The 22619-nt window shown below is 46.1% G+C and overlaps 1 protein-coding gene across 1 annotated transcript in view; it reads right to left on the bottom strand.

Annotated features, from left to right (window-relative positions):
- The window catches only part of LOC112238088 (potassium voltage-gated channel subfamily H member 2-like), a 38996-nt gene that overhangs the window by 6861 nt on the left and 9516 nt on the right, over positions 1-22619 (bottom strand). The window contains exons 6-13 of the mRNA XM_042298629.1: positions 12811-13233; positions 7794-8184; positions 6195-6394; positions 3760-4012; positions 2605-2798; positions 2265-2367; positions 1791-2089; positions 741-997 (exon numbers count right to left, since the gene is read on the bottom strand). Coding sequence (XP_042154563.1) covers positions 741-997; positions 1791-2089; positions 2265-2367; positions 2605-2798; positions 3760-4012; positions 6195-6394; positions 7794-8184; positions 12811-13233 — 2120 coding nt within the window. The remainder of the gene's footprint in view (positions 1-740; positions 998-1790; positions 2090-2264; positions 2368-2604; positions 2799-3759; positions 4013-6194; positions 6395-7793; positions 8185-12810; positions 13234-22619) is intronic.

Below are 22619 nucleotides of genomic sequence, written 5' to 3'. Positions count from 1 at the left end.
TCTCTGTCCCTGCCCCTTTCCCTGCTCCTGTCTCTGTCCCTGCTCCTGTCTCTGTCCCTGCCCTGTCTCTGTGCCCCTGTCTCTGTCCTTACATGTCTCTGTCCCTACATGTCTCTGTCTCTACATGTCTCTGTCTCTACATGTCTCTGTCCCTACATGTCTCTGTCCCTACATGTCTCTGTCTCTACATGTCTCTGTCCCTACATGTCTCTGTCTCTACATGTCTCTGTCCTACTACATGTCTCTGTCTCTACATGTCTCTGTCCCTACATGTCTCTGTCCTACATGTCTCTGTCCCATGTCTCTGTCCCTCTGTCTCTGTCCCTACATGTCTCTGTCTCTACATGTCTCTGTCCCTACATGTCTCTGTCCCTACATGTCTCTGTCTCTACATGTCTCTGTCCCTACATGTGTCTGTCCCTACATGTCTCTGTCTCTACATGTCTCTGTCCCTACATGTCTCTGTCTCTACATGTCTCTGTCTCTACCTGTCTCTACATGTCTCTGTCTCTGTCCCTACATGTCTCTGTCTCTACATGTCTCTGTCCCTACATGTCTCTGTCTCTACATGTCTCTGTCTCTACATGTCTCTGTCTCTACATGTCTCTGTCTCTACATGTCTCTGTCTCTGCATGTCTCTGTCCCTTCATGTCTCTGTCTCTACATGTCTCTGTCTCTACATGTCTCTGTCCCTTCATGTCTCTGTCTCTACATGTCTCTGTCTCTACATGTCTCTGTACCTGTTGAGTTGTTGCTGCAACAGGTCCAGTCTGTTGTCCAGCTCGGTGCGCTGCCTGCGGCTGATATTGTTGAGAGGGGGGGAGGAAGGCAGGCTGCAGCGAGGCAACTCCTGGTACTCACGACTGCCCCGACTCTCCCCCCAGAAACTGAAGATGTTTGAGACCCCTGAAAATGCTCCTGTTTGTGAAGAAGAGAGGGGAGAGAGGGGAGTGTGTCTGTGTCTGTGTGTGTCTGTGTGTCTGTGTGTCTGTGTGTCTGTTTGTCTGTGTGTGTGTGTATGTGTGTCTGTTTCTCTGTCTCTGTGTGTCTGTGTGTGTCTGTGTGTCTGTTTGTCTGTGTGTGTGTGTCTGTGTGTCTGTTTCTCTGTCTCTGTGTGTCTGTGTGTCTGTTTGTCTCTGTGTGTCTCTGTGTGTCTCTGTGTGTGTCCATGTGTCCATGTGTGTGTGTCTGTGTGTCTGTGTCTGTGTGTCTGTGTGTCTGTGTCTGTGTGTGTGTGTCTGTGTGTCTGTGTGTGTGTGTGTGTGTCTGTGTCTGTGTGTGTGTGTCTGTGTCTGTGTGTGTTTGTCTGTGTCTGTGTCTGTGTGTGTTTGTCTGTGTCTGTTTGTTTGTCTGTGTCTGTGTGTGTTTGTCTGTGTCTGTGTGTGTTTGTCTGTGTCTGTGTCTGTGTCTGTGTGTGTCTGTGTGTGTGTGTGTGTGTCTCTGTGTGTGTGTCTGTGTCTGTGTGTCTGTGTGTCTGTGTGTGTGTGTGTGTCTGTGTGTGTGTCTGTGTGTCTGTGTCTGTGTGGCTGTGTGTCTGTCTGTGTGTCTGTGTCTGTGTGTCTGTGTGTCTGTGTCTGTGTGTCTGTCTGTGTGTCTGTGTGTCTGTGTGTCTGTGTCTGTGTGTCTGTGTGTCTGTGTGTCTGTGTGTCTGTGTGTCTGTGTGTCTGTGTGTCTGTGTCTGTGTGTCTGTGTGTCTGTGTGTCTGTGTGTCTGTGTCTGTGTGTCTATGTCTGTGTGTCTGTGTGTCTGTGTGTCTGTGTGTCTGTGTTCCCAGACCCACCTGAGAGTGCATTGCAGGTGTTGCCCCCCTTGTGGTCCCCCTCCCCCTCCCCCTCCCCCTCGGGATTGTCCCTAAAGATCAGAGAGGTGGCCTGAGCCGGGGACATCTCATGCAGAGCTGACTGAGGGGCGGGGCATGTGACCACAGACTCCTCCCCCTCGCCACTGCTGGAGTGGGTGGACACTGAACTCCGAGGTCCCTCCCAGTCTGGCTTAAGCCCCACCCCCTGCTTACTGGCCGCCTCCTTCCGTCTACGCCGAACTGGCTTGTTGGATCTCTCCTTTTTAGTCTCTCCTGCATCGGCGTCGTCTGAGAGAAGAAACAGGAGGAGATGGTGACACACTGGATGGGATCTGAAAAGTTGATTTGTGACCTACGACTAAGCGTGGATAGTGGGTGTTCCTCTTCACCGAGAGAGAGAGAAGCAATGGGTAGTAAGATTAGCTCTGATAAACAGAGACGAAGGAGTGGAAGGGATGGTTACCCTTCTCTGTCCGGCGCCGGAAGGATAATTTGCGTCTGCGCAGTTTGTTGAATCCTACACAGTCTGAGTTGTCACTTTCTGGAGAGCCTGGAATCATATTGGCCTGCAGGGATTAACAAAGCAAGACATCTTGAAACATCACGGAAGATAAAGGACTTATATAGTATCAATGTGTAAAATAGCTGCTCCATAGGAATGCACAATAGAAATTCACAATACAAATTCATTAATTCCCTAATTTGTATTCATCAATTCATATATGAATATACATTTTTTTTATGGTCGTGAAGTTTAAGATATGAGGAAAAGTTCTTGCAATCAGGGCAGAAGACACACTCACATCCCGGAGGTCAAAGGTGATCTCCAGGTTCATCCAGAAGTGGTCGGAGAACTCTGGGTACATGTCTAACACCTCCAGGACGTCCTCTCTGTGGATCTTATGGAGGTCACAGTAGGTCAGAGCTCTCACATCAGCATTGGACTTTCCAGCCCGCCCGTACAGGTTGATAGGCTCGCCAAAGATGTCATTCTTCCCTGTGGGAGACGAGAGGACATAGTACCGTATTTTACATACTGTACCAGTCAGAAGTCTGGACACACTTACTTGTGATTTATGTAGAATTCATGTCACACTTAACCAGCATGGCTACCACAGCATTCTGCAGCGATATGCCATGCCACCTGGTTTGCGCTTAGTGGGACTATCATTTGTTTTTCAACAGGACAATGACCCAACACACCTCCAGGATGTGTAAGGGCTATTTGGCCAAGAAGGAGAGTGATGGAGACGTGCTGTTCAGATGACCTGGTCTCCACAATCACCCGACCTCAACCCAATTGAGATGATTTGGGATGAGTTGGACTGCAGAGCAAAGGAAAAGCAGCCAACAAGTGCTCAGCATATGTGGGAACTCCTTCAAGACTGCTGGAAATGCATTCCAGGTGAAGCTGGTTGAGAGAATGCCAAGAGTGTGAAAAGCTGTCATCAAGTCAAAGGGTGGCTAAGATTCCATATGTGTCATTTCATAATTTGTATGTCTCCATTATTCTACAATGTAGAAAATAGTACAAATAAAGAAAAGCCCTTGAATGAGTAGGTGTGTCCAAACATTTGACTGGTACTGTATATTAAAAAATGCAAATGTTATAAACAGTCCTACTTTTTTCTATTACTGGGAAGTCAGACGGCAAACCTAAAGATTAGAAATGATTAAAATGGTCCACAGTACTAGTGTTTGTTTAATGAGATAGCCTTTCACCCTTCTTGAGTGCCCAGTTCTTGAAGCTATATGACGTACAAGTAGGACCAATTGTTGCCAGTAGATGGCTCTGTTGGTTCATTTTTATTTATTTGGTTCCCTGGCACACATCTGAATCTCTGGATATACCACATTCAGTTTTCTACTCCTTCCCCTTTAGGTTGATACATGCAACACTAGTCGTAGTAGAACCTATGCTATTTGGGTTGACAGTAGCTCCTGTCTATCATCCTCACCCAAGATGGCCACCACCACGTCGCCTCTGAGGATCTCGATGGAGCCCCGGGAGATGAAGTAGATGGCGGTGAGCACGTCGCCGGCGTGCACCAGGGTGTCGCCAGGCGGGGCGTGGGTGGTCTTGAACTTCATGGCCAGGGCCCGCAGACAGCCCTTCGTGGAGCCCTTGAAGGCCTTGCAGTTCTCCAGGAGGGTACGGTTAAGGTGGAGGCATATGTCAGCCTGGAGACACTCTGGGAACCCCTTCAACACCTGGTAGAGAGAGAGAGGTAGGGAGGGGGAGGGAGGGAGGGAAAGAGGGGGAGGGAGAGGGAGAGAAAGGGGAGGAAGACAGAGGGTGAGAGGGGGAGAGAAAGGGGAATGGAGGGGGTGAGGGGAGAAAGAGAGAGAGAGAGTGAGTATTTAGTGGGAGGGTGAGGGAGACAGAGAGGGGGAGAGAGAGAGTGGGAGAGAGGGGAGAGAAAGGGGAATGGAGGGGGTGGTGGGGAGAGAGGATGGAGGGAGGGAGAGAGAGAGAGAGAGAGAGAGAGAGAGAAGGGGGAGAGAGAGAGTGGGAGAGAGGGGGAGATAAAGGGGAATGGTGGGGAGTGGTGGGGAGAGAGGATGGAGGGAGGGGGAGAGAGAGAGAGAGAGGGGGGATAGAGAGAGTGGTAGAGAAGGGGGAGGGAGAGGGGGAGAGAGGGTGATACTAACTTAAAGGCAGCAGCATAGCTAGATATTTACAGGACACCCTTATCCAGGGCAACTTACAGAATGTATTGAGTGGATACATATTTCTTACTTGTCCCCTGCGGGAATCAAACCCACAACCCTGGCGTTGCAAGAGCCACACTCTACCAACTGAGACATCACTGCTGAATAACAAACATACACATATTCTGGAAAAAATGTAGTTGTCTGATACGTAGCATCCAAGCAAATATTACCCCAAAACAACTGCAATATTTAGTCAGCAATCTGCTGATATACTTTCACAGGACTTGTAAAGGCTTTTAAAATATGTTTTATTTAATGAATACTACACGCCTTATTAATGATTTCCCCATTCTGACAAAGAGACTTACATTTCAGATGAAGGAGCGGAAGGTTTTTCTGTGTGACTCTGGGACAAAGCTGTCAGACCAGACCAGCATCTGGAAACACCCCCTCTTCTTAAACCTTAATACTCCCACTCTAGTCCATCTCTATCCAACCGACCCAGCTCAGTTAGACTAATGAGGTCATCATTAATAGACAGAGGCTATGACTGATTCAGTCAGACAGACGTGAGGAGGGGTTGCATCATGACCACCGTTATAATCACGTCAGCAAACATTTTACTAATCCAACACGCTTCAGTAGACTCTCAACACAACATAATGAGGAAGTTGAGAAAACAAGCAACTTGGCTGTATCTTGTGAATTATTTATTAAGTCAAACACACAGGAATTCAGACGGAATATTGCAATTTCATGTTGGGAAATCTGGTTCCCGAAAGATTCACTTCCATAATATTTTTATTACAGTTGGAACTTAAAGCATGTTGGAGAGAGTCTAGGCTCAGAGAGAGTCGAGAGTCTAGGCTCAGTCAGAGAGAGAGAGACAGAGAGAGAGAGAGAGAGAGAGAGAGAGAGAGAGAGAGAGAGAGAGAGAGAGAGAGAGAGAGAGAGAGAGAGAGAGAGAGAGAGAGAGAGAGAGAGAGAGAGAGAGAGAGAGAGAGAGAGAGAGAGAGAGAGAGAGAGAGAGAGAGAGAGAGACAGAGAGAGAGAGAGAGAGAGAGAGAGAGAGAGAGCAGAGAGAGAGACAGAGAGAGACAGAGAGAGAGAGGAGAGAGAGACACAGAGAGAGAGAGACAGAGAGAGAGAGAGAGAGAGAGAGAGACAGAGAGACAGAGAGACAGAGAGAGAGAAATGTCTATAAAAGACTGCTGAAAATATAATGTTTGTGTGCATTATGTGTGTATTACTCGTGCATGTGTTTACGTCTATGCACTGTTTGGATGTCAATGCATGTGTATGTGTGTGTTTGAGTGTGTGTGTTTGAGTGTGTGTGTTTGTGTGTGTGTGTGTGTGTGCATGCGTGCGTGTATGTGTGTATGAGTGCGTGTGTGTTTGAGTGTCTCTGTGTGTGTGTGTGTGTGCGTGCGTGCGGGTATGTGTGTTTGAGTGTGTGTGTGTGTGTGTGTGTGTACGTGTGTATGAGTGTGTGTGTGTGTGTGTTTAAGTGTGTGTGTCTGTGTGTCTGTGTGTTTAAGCGTGTGTGTGTGTGTATTTGAGTGTCTGTGTGTGTGTGTTTAAGTGTGTGTGTGTTTGCGTGTGTGTGTCTGTGTCTGTGTGTTTGAGTGTGTATGTATGTGGGTTTAAGTGTGTGTGTGTAAGTGTGTGTGTGTGTGTGTGTGTGTGTGTGTGTGTGTGTGTGTGTGTGTGTGTGTGTGTGTGTGTGTGTGTGACTCACAGCGGTCATATCAATGCCGTTAGTGTAGGACCAGGCGTGTTGGAAGTACTCCTCCAGCCGCTGCCTCAGTGGGTTGGGGATCTGATGGAAACGGATGAACTCTCTGACCCGTAGCATCTGGGTGTGATACCTGGCCGTACCCGAGTACAACCTCTGGATGATGGCCGACACGTTACCAAAAATACTGGCGTACATCAGAGCTGGAGGAATAAATTATTATTGTGAACAAAATTCAGGAGCAGCAGAATGGGAACAAACGTTATAGTATCTCAGACCAGTTAGTGGTTGTAAACAGGCTCTAGAGCAGAGGAGGACGGCTCATAATAATGGCTGAGACGGAGCAAATGGAATGGCATCAAACCATGTCTGTAATGTAATTGATACCATTCCACTAATTCTGCTCCAGTCATTACCATAAACCTGTTCTCCCCAATTATATCAGTGGTTCCTTTCTCTCTTACTGTGCCACCAGCTGAATGTTACTCTGCCTGGAGTACCCCCGGAGTACCCCTGAAATACCCCTGGAGTACCCCTGAAATACCCCTGAAATACCCCTGGAGTACCCTGAAATACCCCTGGAGTACCCTGGAGTACCCCTGAGTACCCCTGAAATACCCCTGGAGTACCCCTGAAATACCCCTGAAGTACCCCTGAAATACCCCTGGAGTACCCCTGGAGTACCCCTGAAATACCCCTGGACCCCTGGAGTACCCCTGAAATACCCCTGGAGTACCCCTGAGTACCCCTGAAATACCCCTGGAGTACCCCTGAGTAATACCCCTGAAGTACCCCTGAAATACCCCTGGAGTACCCCTGAAATACCCCTGAAATACCCCTGTACCCCTGAAGTACCCCTGAAATACCCCTGGAGTACCCCTGGAGTACCCCTGAAATACCCCTGGAGTACCCCTGGAGTACCCCTGAAATACCCCTGGAGTACCCCTGAAATACCCCTGGAGTACACCTGAAATACCCCTGGAGGGGTACTCCACTCTTTGCAAACTGGAATCCATATATCCTGAGGCTGCATTCATTGTAGCTGGGGATTTTAACAAGGCTAATCTGAAAACAAGACTCCCTAAATTTTATCAGCATATCGATTGCGCAACCAGGGCTGGAAAAACCTTGGATCACTGCTATTCTAATTTCCGCGACGCATATAAGGCCCTGCCCCGCTTTCCTTTCGGAAAAGCTGACCACGACTCTATTTTGTTGATCCCTGCCTACAGACAGAAACTAAAACAAGAAGCTCCCGCGCTGAGGTCTGTTCAACGCTGGTCCGACCAATCTGATTCCACACTCCAAGACTGCTTCCATCATGTAGACTGGGATAATGTTTCGTATTGCGTCAGACAACAACATTGACGAATACACCACACTGAACCAGTTTTAACCACACTGAACCAGTTTTATCACACATTCTCATTCAAACTGTTAGCAGCAGACCAAGACAGTGAACACTGCAACAAAACAAGTAACCAAGTAAATACGAGCAGATGCCGCACCACCCTATTGTTAACCAATTAAATCACAGTAGCATGAATTTCTACATCCCTTATAGTTTACCCTCCAGCACATACGAGGGAACGTGGTACTTACATCCTATGAGCATGACACAGATGGAGAATATCTTCTCAGAGTTGGTGTTGGGGGAGACGTTGCCAAAGCCCACACTGGTCAGACTGGAGAAGGTGAAGTAGAGGGCTGTGACATACTTGTCCTTTATGGAGGGGCCCGAGCCCCGCACCGTGTCGTTGTAGTGTTTCCCCAACGACTCGCCAAGTGTGTGGAGCCAGCCGATGCTGCCGTTGCGCTCCACGCTGCCGATGGCGTACCAGATGCACGCCAGCCAGTGGGCGATGAGGGCGAACGTGCACATGAGCAGGAAGAGGACGGCGGCGCCATACTCTGAGTAGCGGTCCAGTTTCCTCGCCACGCGGACTAGCCGGAGGAGGCGGGCCGTCTTCAGCAGGCCAATCAGAGTGGTCGTCTGGCAAGAGAGAGGAGAAACAGTTTGTTTAGTGTCCAATCTTACCTTGGGAGGTCCTGTGTTGCAGAGTTCTGCTCCATACAAGCCGTAACAAAGCTGATTCAACTCATTAAAGTCTTGATTGAAGACTATTATTAGTCGATGGGTTGAATCAGATGTCTGACTGCTTGGCTGGACCAAAAGCCTGGACCCACACTGGTCTTCTGCAGATAAGATTGGATGGTTTTTATTTATTTATTTTTTATTTCACCTTTATTTAACCAGGTAGGCTACTTGAGAACAAGTTCTCATTTGCAACTGCGACCTGGCCAAGATAAAGCATAGCAGTGTGAACAGACAACAACACAGAGTTACACATGGAGTAAACAATAAACAATAAACAAGTCAATAACATAGTAGAAAAAAAAAATCTATATACATTGTGTGCAAAAGGCATGAGGAGGTAGGCAATAAATAGGCCATAGGAGTGAATAATGACAATTTAGCAGATTAACACTGGAGAGATAAATGATCAGATGAACATGTGCAGGTAGAGATCACCACCTTCTTTTGGAGAGATTGGAAACCCAAATTGGTCTACACGGACATGTTCTGGCCTGGTTTAGATCTTATCTGTCGGAAAGATATCAGTTTGTCTCTGTGAATGGTTTGTCCTCTGACAAATCAACTGTAAATTTCGGTGTTCCTCAAGGTTCCGTTTTAGGACCACTATTGTTTTCACTATATATTTTACCTCTTGGGGATGTTATTCGAAAACATAATGTAAACTTTCACTGCTATGCGGATGACACACAGCTGTACATTTCAATGAAACATGGTGAAGCCCCAAAATTGCCCTCGCTAGAAGCATGTGTTTCAGACATAAGGAAGTGGATGGCTGCAAACTTTCTACTATTAAACTCGGACAAAACAGAGATGCTTGTTCTAGGTCCCAAGAAACAAAGAGATCTTCTGTTGAATCTGACAATTAATCTTAATGGTTGTACAGTCGTCTCAAATAAAACTGTGAAGGACCTCGGCGTTACTCTGGACCCTGATCTCTCTTTTGAAGAACATATCAAGACCATTTCGAGGACAGCTTTTTTCCATCTACGTAACATTGCAAAAATCATAAACTTTCTGTCCAAAAATGATGCAGAAAAATTAATCCATGCTTTTGTCACTTCTAGGTTAGACTACTGCAATGCTCTATTTTCCGGCTACCCGGATAAAGCACTAAATAAACTTCAGTTAGTGCTAAATACGGCTGCTAGAATCCTGACTAGAACCAAAAAATTTGATCATATTACTCCAGTGCTAGCCTCTCTACACTGGCTTCCTGTCAAAGCAAGGGCTGATTTCAAGGTTTTACTGCTAACCTACAAAGCATTACATGGGCTTGCTCCTACCTATCTCTCTGATTTGGTCCTGCCGTACATACCTACACGTACGCTACGGTCACAAGACGCAGGCCTCCTAATTGTCCCTAGAATTTCTAAGCAAACAGCTGGAGGCAGGGCTTTCTCCTATAGAGCTCCATTTTTATGGAACGGTCTGCCTACCCATGTCAGAGACGCAAACTCGGTCTCAACCTTTAAGTCTTTACTGAAGACTCATCTCTTCAGTGGGTCATATGATTGAGTGTAGTCTGGCCCAGGAGTGGGAAGGTGAACGGAAAGGCTCTGGAGCAACGAACCGCCCTTGCTGTCTCTGCCTGGCCGGTTCCCCTCTTTCCACTGGGATTCTCTGCCTCTAACCCTATTACAGGGGCTGAGTCACTGGCTTGCTGGGGCTCTCTCGTGCCGTCCCTGGAGGGGGTGCGTCACCTGAGTGGGTTGATTCACTGTTGTGGTCATCCTGTCTGGGTTGGCGCCCCCCTTGGCTTGTGCCGTGGCGGAGATCTTTGTGGGCTATACTCAGCCTTGTCTCAGGATGGTAAGTTGGTGGTTGAAGATATCCCTCTAGTGGTGTGGGGGCTGTGCTTTGGCAAAGTGGGTGGGGTTATATCCTTCCTGTTTGGCCCTGTCCGGGGTGTCCTCGGATGGGGCCACAGTGTCTCCTGACCCCTCCTGTCTCAGCTTCCAGTATTTATGCTGCAGTAGTTTATGTGTCGGGGGCTGGGATCAGTTTGTTATATCTGGAGTACTTCTCCTGTCCTATTCGGTGTCCTGTGTGAATCTAAGTGTGCGTTCTCTAATTCTCTCCTTCTCTCTTTCTTTCTCTCTCTCGGAGGACCTGAGCCCTAGGACCATGCCCCAGGACTACCTGACATGATGACTCCTTGCTGTCCCCAGTCCACCTGGCCATGCTGCTGTTCCAGTTTCAACTGACCTGAGCCCTAGGACCATGCCCCAGGACTACCTGACATGATGACTCCTTGCTGTCCCCAGTCCACCTGGCCATGCTGCTGCTCCAGTTTCAACTTCCACCTGACTGTGCTGCTGCTCCAGTTTCAACTGTTCTGCCTTATTATTATTCGACCATGCTGGTCATTTATGAACATTTGAACATCTTGGCCATGTTCTGTTATAATCTCCACCCGGCACAGCCAGAAGAGGACTGGCCACCCCACATAGCCTGGTTCCTCTCTAGGTTTCTTCCTAGGTTTTGGCCTTTCTAGGGAGTTTTTCCTAGCCACCGTGCTTCTACACCTGCATTGCTTGCTGTTTGGGGTTTTAGGCTGGGTTTCTGTACAGCACTTTGAGATATCAGCTGATGTACGAAGGGCTATATAAATAAATTTGATTTGATTTGATTTGATTTAGAGATACTGGTGTGCAAAAGAGCAGAAAAGTAAATAAAATAAAAACAATCTGGGGTTGAGGTAGGTAAATTGGGTGGGCTATTTACCGATGGACTATGTACAGCTGCAGCGATCGGTTAGCTGCTCAGATAGAAGATGTTTAAAGTTGTTGAGGGAGATAAAAGTCTCCAGCTTCAGAGATTTTTGCAATTCGTTCCAGTCGCAGGCAGCAGAGAACTGGAAGGAAAGGCGGCCAAATGAGGTTTTGGCTTTAGAGATGATCAGTGAGATACACCTGCTGGAGCGCGTGCTACCGGTGGGTGTTGCCATCGTGACCAGTGAACTGAGATAAGGGGGAGCTTTACCTAGCATGGACTTGTAGATGACCTGGAGCCAGTGGATCTGGCGACGAATATGTAGCGAGGGCCAGCCGACTAGAGCATACAGGTCGCAGTGGTGGGTGGTATAAGGTGCTTTAGTAACAAAACGGATGGTACTATGATAAACTGCATCCAGTTTGCTGAGTAGAGTATTGGAAGCTATTTTGTAGATGACATCGCCCAAGTCGAGGATCGGTAGGATAGTCAGTTTTACTAGGGTAAGTTTGGCGCCGTGAGTGAAGGAGGCTTTGTTGCGAAATAGAAAGCCGACTCTAGATTTGATTTCGGATTGCAGATGTTTGATATGAGTCTGGAAGGAGAGTTTGCAGTCTAGCCAGACACCTAGGTACTTATAGATGTCCACATATTCTAGGTCGGAACTATCCAGGGTGGTGATGCTATTCGGGCGTACGGGTGCAGGCAGCGAACGGTTGAAAAGCATGCATTTGGTTTTACTAGCGTTTAAGAGCAGTTGGAGGCCACGGAAGGAGTGTTGTATGGCATTGAAGCTTGTTTGGAGGTTAGATAGCACAGTGTCCAAGGAAGGGCCAGAAGTATACAGAATGGTGTCGTCTGCGTAGAGGTGGATCAGGGAATCGCCCGCAGCAAGAGCAACATCATTGATATATACAGAGAAAAGAGTCGGCCTGAGAATTGAACCCTGTGGTACCCCCATAGAGACTGCCAGAGGACCGGACAACATGCCCTCCGATTTGACACACTGAACTCTGTCTGCAAAGTAGTTGGTGAACCAGGCAAGGCAGTCATTAGAAAAACCGAGGCTACTGAGTCTGGAGGTCAGTTCAAAGTTAAAATTGCTTTATTGTCCGTTTAGGATAAATTACATTAGTGAAATGTATAAAATGTGCTGTGGACCATCCTCTGCCCTACACTTGTACCGGATCCCCTCAGCAGCACTGAGACCGTGGTCTGTACTAGCGGAGATTTCCCATGAATCCTCCCCATGATTTACTGTGCTGTCGGTTGGTTCTGTTATTCCCACCCATTATATTTGTCTTGAGGAGCCCCCACCACGTCTATACAGCAAATTAACAAGGACCCGATTACATCCCTGCTTGGCAGAAAGCCTAGTTCCTCACTTCACAATAAATGATAGTCCTCTGCTGCGGAGAATGTCCACTTCCTTGGCTCACTGGCCACTTGAGTTTCAATTAATTAAACATTGGCAAGAAGGTTGACAGTACAAACTTTCATAGTTGTTTTTCTGCTCTGGAGCCTTTGTGGGGATATCCCTGACTTGTAGTTCATTCGAGGACCATTAATAATGGAGTCATTGAAGGGAGTTTTTATTTTTAGAGGTCCCAAAAGCTAATTGCAAATAGCTTTCATTATTTGTGGTTATCTACAGGTCAATATATCTAACCACCCTTAAATACGAAATCAAACCTTTAAAACCAAGATTCATATCTGACCATCCCCGTAACTTAAGATGCATTCCAACACAGGTTGTCCTCACAAAACTCCATTACCCACAATGCACTTCCCCTATCCCCAATTCCTCACCTCCTCTCCGCTGCGGTAGATGAGCAGGTCGAAGGGGATGGCTGCCACCATGTCGATGAGGAACCAGCCCTTGAAGTAGTGGATCGCTATCCTCAGCGGGGCGCTGACCACCTCGTCGTTAGTGTTGACGTATGTCGTCCTGAAGTTGATGACGATGTCCACGATGAACATGATGTCCACGATGAGGTCGACCACGTTGAGCGGCGAGCACGAGTAGCCACAGTTCAACATGGCCGCCTCTTCCTGGTCGTGGAGGAGGAAGGCGGCGGAGTAAGGGGTCAAGATGGCCGTGTAGATGACCAGCAGCAGGATGAGCCAGTCCCACACCGCCTTGAAGGGGCTGTAGTGGAGGACGGTCCACTTGTGGATACGAGGTGCCTGGAGCTTGTACTCTGGGAGGACGTCGGCACCCAGTGACAGCACCTGGCGGGGGAGATGGGGGGAGGGTTTAGCCTTTCTGATCTGGTAGTTGGATCAATATGATAGCGCTATACACAGAGAGAGAGAGAGAGAGAGAGAGAGAGAGAGAGAGAGAGAGAGAGAGAGAGAGAGAAAGACAAAGAGACAGAGAGACAGAGAGACAGGGAAAGAGAAGGATGGGAATCGGGCAGAGAAGGACAAGATGAAAGTTCCCCAAAACCTTATATTTACATTTGAGCGACTTAAAGTTAGTGCATTCATCTTAAGATAGCTAGGTGGGACAACCACATATCACATTCATAGTAAGCAATTTTTTCCTCAGTAAGTAGCTATCAGTAAAGTCAGAGCTAGATGGCGCCATAGAACATGGCTGACGTTTTACATTCTCCCAACCAATTGTGCAATTTTGTTATTTTTTGGCGTTTTGTGTAAACTTATTTTTTAACTTATTGTGTACATAATGTTGCTACAACCGTCTCATACGACCGAAAATAACTTCTAGACATCAGAAAAGCAAAACTTTTTCCTTTTAACGAATCCGGCAAGTCCAACGAGAAGTATATCCTGCTTTCACTGTAACAGGCCCAGATCCACACCTTTCACGTGAAGAAAAGACACCGGAAAAGGGGACGCAGATCGGGAATGCTTCTGAAAATCTGGATGCGAGCGAGTAAACTCCCACTGCCTTCGATTCTTCTCGCTAACTTCTCGCTAACGTGCAATCATTGGACAATAAAATGGATGACCTACGATTAAGATTATCCTACCAATGGGACATTAAAAAACTGTAACATCTTATGTTATGTTTCACAGAGACGTGGCTGAACGAAGATATGGACAACATAGAGCTAGTAGGATTTTCCATGAACCAGCGGGGGGTGTATGTCTTTTTGTCAATAACAGCTGGATGTCTAATATTAGAGAAGTCTCGAGGTATTGCTCGCCTGAGGTAGAGTACCTGATAATAAGATGTAGACTGCACTATCTACCAAGAGAGTTCTCATCTGTATTATTCGTAGCTGTCTATTTACCACCACAAAACGAAGCTGGCACTAAGACCGCACTCAACCAACTCTATAAGGCCATAAGAAGAAAATTATCACCCAGAAGCGGCGCTCCTAGTGGCCCGGGGACTTTAATGCAGGCAAACTTAAATCAGTTTTACTACATTTTTACCTGCATGTCACATGTGCAACCAGGGGGAAAAAAATCCTAGACCACCTTTACTCCACACACAGAGATGCATACAAAGCTCTCCCCCGCCCTCCATTTGGCAAATCTGACCATAATTCTATCCTCCTGATTCCTGCTTACAAGCAAAAAGTAATGCAGGAAGTACCAGTGACTCGCTCAATACGGAAGTGGTCAGATGACGCGGATGCTACACTACAGGACTGTTTTGTTAGCACAGACTGGAATATGTTCTGGGATTCATTCAAGGCATTGAGGAATACACCACCTCAGTCATCGGCTTCATAAATAAGGGAAAAAGAAGATGACGTTATCCCCACAGTGACCGTACGTACATACCTCAACCAGATGTTGCCTGGATTACAGGCAACATCCGCATTGAGCTAAAGTCTAGAACTGATGCTTTCAAGGAGTGGGAGACTAATCCGGACACTTATAAGAAATCCCGCTATGCCCTCAGACGAACCATTAAACAAGCAAAGCATCAATAAGGGATTTAGATTGAATCCTACTACACCGGCTTTGACACTCGTCAGATGTGGCAGTGCTTGAAAACTATTACGGACTACAAAGGGAAACCCAGACGCGAGCTGCCCAGTGATGCGAGCCTACCATATGAGCTAAATGCCTTTTATGCTCGCTTCGAGGCAAGCAACACTGAAGCATGCACTAGAGCACCAGCAGTTCTGGATGACTGTGTGATAACGCTCTCGGTAGCCGATGTGAACAAAACCTTTAAACAGGTCAACATTCACAAAGCCTCTGGGCCAGACAGATTACCAGAACGTGTAGTCAAAGCATGCACGGCCCAACAGGCAAGTGTTTTCACTGACATTTTCAACCTCTCCCTGACCGAGTCTGTAATACCTACATGTTTCAAACAGACCACCATAGTCCCTGTGTCCAAGGAAGCGAAGGTAACCTGTCTAAATGATTACCGCTCCGTGGCACTCACTTTGGTAGCCATGAAGTGCTTTGAAAGGCTGGTCATCAACAGGATCCTCCCGGAAACCCTAGACCCACTCCAATTATCATACTGCCCAAACAGATCCACAGATGATGCAATCTCAATCGCACTCCACACTGTCCTTTCTCACCAGGACAAAACGAACACCTATGTGAGAATGCTGTTCATTGACTACAGCTCAGCGTTCAACACCAATGTGCCCATGAAGCTCATCACTAAGCTAAGGACTCTGGGACTAAACACCTCCCTCTGCAACTGGATCCTGGACTTCCTGACGGGCCACGCCAGGTGGTGAGGGTAGGTAGCAACACATCTGCCATGCTGATCCTCAACACTGGAGCTCCGCAGGGGTGTGTGCTAAGTCCGCTCCTGTATTCCCTGTTAACCCACGACTGCGTGGCCAAACACAACTCCAACACCATCATTAAGTTTGCTGACGACACAACAGTGGTAGGCCTGATCGCCGACAACGATGAGACTATAGGGAGGAGGTCAGAAACTGGCAGTGTGGTGCAAGGACAACAACCTGTCCCTCAATGTGAGAAAGACTAAGGAGCTGATCGTGGACTACAGGAAAAGGCATACCAAACAGGCCCCCATTAACATCGACAGGAATATAGTGGAGCGGGTCGAGAGTTTCAAGTTCTTTGTGTCCACATCACCAACGGACATTCCTGGTCCAAACATACCAAAACAGTCGTGAAGAGGAGACAACAAAACCTTTTCCCCTTCAGGAGACTGAAAATATTTGGCATGGGTCCCAAGATACTCAACAGGTTCTACAGCTGCACAATCGAGAGCATCCTGATCGGTTGCATCACCGCCTGGTATGACAAATGCTCGGCATCTGACCATAAGTTCCTACAGAGGTTAATGCGAACGGCCCAATACGTCACCGGGGCCAAGCTTCCTGCCATCCAGGACCTATATAATAGGCGGTATCAGAGTTTTTTCTGTTACCACACGGCAAGCAGTACCGGAGCGCCAAGTCTAGGACCAAAAGGCTCCTCAACAGCTTCTACCCACCAGCCATAAGATTGCTGAACAATTCATAAAAACACCACCGGACAATTTACATTGACACCCCCCTCCCTTTTGTACACTCGCTGTTTGTTTGTTACCTATGCATGTACAGATTACCTCAACTAGCCTGTACCCCCGCACACAGACTAGGTACCGGTGCCTCCTGTTTATAGCCTCGTTATTCTTATTGTGTTACTTTTTATTATTACTCTTTGTTTTAGTCTACTTGGTAAATATTTTCTTCTTCTTAAACTGCACTGTTGGTTAAGGGCTTGTCTGTAAAGCATTTCACAGTAAAGTCTACACTTGTTGTATTCGGCGCATGTGACTAATAAAGTTTGATTTGATTTCATTTGATTTATTAAGTGGTACAAAACAATAACAAAAGTAGAGGTAGGGTTTTAGATGTTTTCAGGAGATGGGCAGGGACTCTGCTATTCACCATTTGGGGTGCCTTGGACTGCGCTGAGTAGGAGCTGCCCTCCTGTAGGGGTGGGTGGGCCAGGAGACCAGAGGTGGCAGAACGGAGTGCTCAGGTTGGGGTGTAGCGTTTGAGCAGAGCCTAAAGGTAGGGAGGGGCAGTTCATCTTGTTGCTTCATAGGCAAATGTATCATGGTCTGATTGCCTAGGAGGAGAAACCACTCCCCCACAGCCACTGATTACGAAAACAACAGTCACAAATTGCCCTCACACAGTATCAATTCACAGGGTGTATAATTAAGGATGAAAAAACACAGCAATTCCTTGCATGTGTTGTATTAACATTTAGCAATTAGAGCTCAGTGTCCAGTGAGGCTGATGGAAGCTGTTGTGATAGGAAGGCTTCTAATAAGGTAAATTCTCAAGCAGAATGGAAATGCTACACACACACAAACACAACCCTGAACACTCCCCTGAACACGCAAACACAACAGCACACTCTAAACACACACCGAACACACCCCAACCACACACCGAACACAAACCAAACACACAAACAAACAGAAATTCACCATGGGAGCCAAATTCAGTCAGAGCAATTCCAGCCTCTCTACTGTATATAGCCTCTCTACTGTATATAGCCTCTCTACTGTATATAGCCTCTCTACTGTATATAGCCTCTCTACTGTATATAGCCTCTCTACTGTATATAGCCTCGCTACTGTATATAGCCTCTCTACTGTATATAGCCTCTCTACTGTATATAGCCTCTCTACTGTATATAGCCTCTCTACTGTATATAGCCTCTCTACTGTATATAGCCTCGCTACTGTATATAGCCTCCTCTACTGTACAGTATATAACCTCTACTGTATATAGCCTCTCTACTGTATATAGCCTGCCTACTGTATATAGCCTCTCTACTGTATATAGCCTCTCTACTGTATATAGCCTGCCTACTGTATATAGCCTCTCTACTGTATATAGCCTCTCTACTGTATATAGCCTCTCTACTGTATATAGCCTCTCTACTGTATATAGCCTCTCTACTGTATATAGCCTCTCTACTGTATATAGCCTGCCTACTGTATATAGCCTCTCTACTGTATATAGCCTCTCTTCTGTATATAGCCTCTCTACTGTATATAGCCTCTCTACTGTATATAGCCTGTCTTGTACTGTTGTTCTATTTCTTTACCTACCCATTGTTCATCTAATACCTTTTTTGCACTATTGGTTAGAGCCTGTAAGTAAGCATTTCACTGTGAGGTGAAATTTCACCTGTTGTAAAGTAAGCATTTCACCTGTTGTAAAGTAAGCATTTCACCTGTTGTAAAGTAAGCATTTCACCTGTTGTAAAGTAAGCATTTCACCTGTTGTAAAGTAAGCATTTCACCTGTTGTAAAGTAAGCATTTCACCTGTTGTAAGTAAGCATTTCACCTGTTGTAAGTAAGCATTTCACCTGTTGTAAGTAAGCATTTCACTGTAAGGTGAAATTTCACCTGTTGTATTCGGTGCACGTGACAAATTAACTTTGATTTGATGAAATCACCCAACCGGTGTAATGTGTTGAATTCTCTCTTAGGGCCTGACTGGTCTAATACCTCAGCCTCTGGCATACATGTATACGTGTCGACGTAGGTTCAAATCCGGCTTATTACTCTTTGACACAACCTCTATCTTTCCCCACTTCCATCCTTTCTCTATATCTGTAAAAAAAAAATATATATATATATATACATAAGAAAAACATCTTTGTAGATACAAAGTTGACACCTGCAAAAGGCCTGTGAAAAGTATCTATGGTGTAATTATGTTACCTCTGAACATTCTGCCCCTGAACAGGCACTTAACTAGGCAAGTCAGTTAAGAACAAATTCTTATTTTCAATGACGGCCTAGGAACAGTGGGTTAAATGCCTGTTCAGGGGCAGAACGACAGATTTGTACCTTGTCAGCTCGGGGATTAGAACTTGCAACCTTTCGGTCACTAGTCCAACACTCTAACCACTAGGCTACCCTGCCGCCTCCTCCAATGGCACAGAGTCCACAGAGTCCATGAATTAGTCATTCTAATAATTCAAATGCCCTTTTGCTGTAGGATTATTTTCCTGCAGTGAGAAACTGATCAAATTACATTTTTTTTCCAACTGCTTACACACAAAATCTTTTCATGTCACACGATTTTTTTATACCTCTCACTCAAAGTGCAAAACTACACACCAAATATCCCAAAACCATAAGCTATTTCTCAGCCTTTGACTCAGTTGTCAATTGCATAAAACACTTTTTTTCAAAACACTACACACAATTCTTTACCGAAAACACAAAAATCTAACAGGAAGTGACTTGCTTTCCTTTTCCAAACACAACCAATCAAAATGCTACACTTATTCACCAGGTCACACACACACTCCTCACATGTGCAAACACTAATAGCTTAACTGATCACTAACCAATCACTGCTTTACTGTAGTATAGGCATATAAATAGGTCAAAGGTCAGATTACCTGTTTTGAACAATGGATGCCAACAATGGACAGAGAGCAAGAGGAGTAGGATAGAGAGGAAGAGGAAGAAGAGGATGAGGGCAAAGAAGAGAAGGAAGGAGAGCCATCTCTGATGAGATTAGGGCAACACTTGTTGATCATGTGATCAACCACGGTTTGACCATGAATCAAATCAAATCAAATTTTATTTGTCACATACACATGGTTAGCAGATGTTAATGCAAGTGTAGCGAAATGCTTGTCCATGAGTCGATTTACTTGAGTCGATTTACAGTGGCGTCCATTATTCGAACCTTCAGAAATGAGAACAGGTATGCAACTATCTAATGACTATTTTAGCATTACAGTAATGTACTGTAAAATACGTATGACTGCTTAGTATTGCATAAACATTTGTAACTCTAAGCCATCCATTTACTGCATTGAATGAATGAGGTTGGTTATCATGCTGTACTACATTTTTTTGTACATTGTTTACAGTTCCTATGCTGAACACATACTGTGTTTGAATTCTGTACAGAGTGGAAAGGCAAAGACATCATGGAGGATGAGGACGCTTGTTTACAGATGAACAAGAGACTGCCATTATCAATATGGTTTTGGCCAACAATGCAATAAGGATTAGAGAGATAAGAGAGCATATCTTGAATAATGACACCATATTTAACCACATCAATGCTGTAAGCCTGTCGACCATACAACGTCCTTTTACGGGACAATGTGAGTTGAAACAACTTTCTGGTGCCATTTGAAAAACTCTGACAGAGTCAAGAATATGCAACCATCCACAATTTGTAGTTTATGTACCAAAACTACTTCCTTTTCAGACCATATTTACTCATCTGTATATCCTTTTATCTGTTACAGAGAGTATTGGAGCTGGATGCCCATGTAATTCGCCATGAATTTATTTCTGTGGATGAGGTTGGCTTCAACCTCACCAAAACCAGGCGCCGCGGAAGAAATGTAATAGAGAGCAATTACCAATGTCCCTGGACAGCGTGGGGGTAATATAACTGTGTGCTGCCATCACTCAAAACGGGGTCCTCCATCACAATGCCACACTGGGTCTGTACAACACCGGCCATACGCTCACTTTTCTGGAGGCAATTTACACAATGCTTGTCCCTGATCCAGATCAGGAGCCTGATAGATTTGTGGTTTTATGGGACAATGTTAGTTTTCACCGGCTGTTCTGGTCCAAAACTAGTTTGCCAACCATCCACAATTTGTAGTTTTGTACCTACCCCCATATTCACCTTTTCTAAATCCCATAGAGGAATTCTTGCTCAGCCTGGCGCTGGAAAGTGTGTGATCGCCAACCTTATGCCCGCATGCTGCTTCTCCAGGCAATGGAGGACGCATGTGGGGACATAGAGGTTGGATACGCCATGCTAGGAGATACTTCCCTCCATGTGGGGACAGAGAGGTTGCCTCTGTCCAAGGTTGGACACGCCATGCTAGGAGATACTTCCCTCCATGTGGGGACATAGAGGTTGCCTCTGTCCAAGGTTGGATACGCCATGCTAGGAGATACTTCCCTCCATGTGGGGACAGAGAGGTTGGATACGCCATGCTAGGAGATACTTCCCTCCATGTGGGGACAGAGAGGTTGGACACGCCATGCTAGGAGATACTTCCCTCCATGTGGGGACAGAGGGGTTGGATACGCCATGCTAGGAGATACTTCCCTCCATGTGGGACATAGAGGTTGGATACGCCATGCTAGGAGATACTTCCCTCCATGTGGGGACAGAGAGGTTAGACACGCCATGCTAGGAGATACTTCCCTCCATGTGGGGACAGAGGGGTTGGATACGCCATGCTAGGAGATACTTCCCTCCATGTGGGGACAGAGAGGTTGGATACGCCATGCTAGGAGATACTTCCCTCCATGTTTGGCAAGAGAAAACGTATCTTGTGATGTGGACGAAGTATTGTGGCCAGACCCAGGCCAGAGAAGAGATGAAGCATAGCTTAGCACTGGTGACTGCCCCCTACCAATTCCTGGACTGCCCCCCGGGACCCCACACACACAATTGTGTTCTTTACTGTATTCTAAAGAATATACCTTTGGTTTACATATGTTTATGGTTTTGTTGTATGCTACTGTATACAACAGTAATGTTTGGCCTAAAAAATATTTTCTGGTTCTACATTACATTGGTGTTTACAGTGTACTTGTTACTCCTCTCAGCAGATGACTTTCACTGTAGAACATTGTATTGAAATGTAGATATAGGCCTATGAAAGATCAAGGAGCTACAGTGTTTACATGGTATATCTATAAATATACTATTATGAAAGCAGTGTTTGCCATTTGATGCAAATGCTTCATTCTGACATGTGCTTATGGCACTTTGAATGCAGTGTTACATTTTGAAGGAGATGTGAGGTATTTTGTGCTTGCAGTTTTGGGAAATGTGTGTAGAGTACTTTCACGACCCTCTCAAACAATAAGGATTCCATTTTTGTCTCTCAGGAAGAGAGCGTGAACATTAACGAGGAGTACTGCAGCAGGATTTGAATACTGAGGATACGGGACATGCCAGTCCATCTGTTTATAAGTATTGATTTGAATTAGCATTTTGGGCTAATTCCATTTCCCCCATTCTAATCAATTTGGCAGGGAGCCTTGGGTAAATGCTAAAACAATTACTAAAATAATTACATTGAGAGCAGACAAGCAAGAGATTTGCCAAAGCCTCAAGAGAATGGGGGAGAGCTTTCGGTGTCCTGAATGTGGTATTTATAGTCATTCATTTGGTTTACATTAGACTCAAAACTGGCCTAAAGCCACAGTATTTTCAATCCAACTTTTAAAGTAGCCTCTTAGTGCAGAGTGTGTGTGTGTGTGTGTGTCAGTCTGTGCGTGTGTGTGTCAATGTGTGTGTCAGTGTGCGCGTGTGTGTGTGTGTGTGTGTGTATGTGTGTTTGCGTGTGTCAGTGTGAGTGTATGTGTCAGTGTGTGCATGTGTGTCAGTGTATGTGTGTGTCAGTGGGTGCGTGTGTGTGTGTGTCAGTGTGTGTGTATCAGTGTGTGTATGTGTCAGTGGGGGTGTGTGTGTGTGTGTGTGTGGGAGTTTGTGTGTGTCAGTGTGTGTGTGTGGGAGTTTGTGTGTGTGTGTCAGTTGTGTGTGTGGGAGTTTGTGTATGTGTGTCAGTGTGTGTGTGGGAGTTTGTGTATGTGTGTCAGTGTGTGTGTCTGTGTCTGTGTGTGCACGTGTGTGTCACTGTGTGTGTGTGTGTGAGAGTGTGTCTGTGTGTGCGTGTGTGT

This window comes from Oncorhynchus tshawytscha, linkage group LG16, assembly GCF_018296145.1.
Source record: "Oncorhynchus tshawytscha isolate Ot180627B linkage group LG16, Otsh_v2.0, whole genome shotgun sequence".
In the NCBI taxonomy this organism is placed as follows: Eukaryota; Metazoa; Chordata; class Actinopteri; order Salmoniformes; family Salmonidae; genus Oncorhynchus; species Oncorhynchus tshawytscha.
Note: the sequence above shows the minus strand (reverse complement) of the source record. Positions and strands in the feature narration are given on the sequence as shown.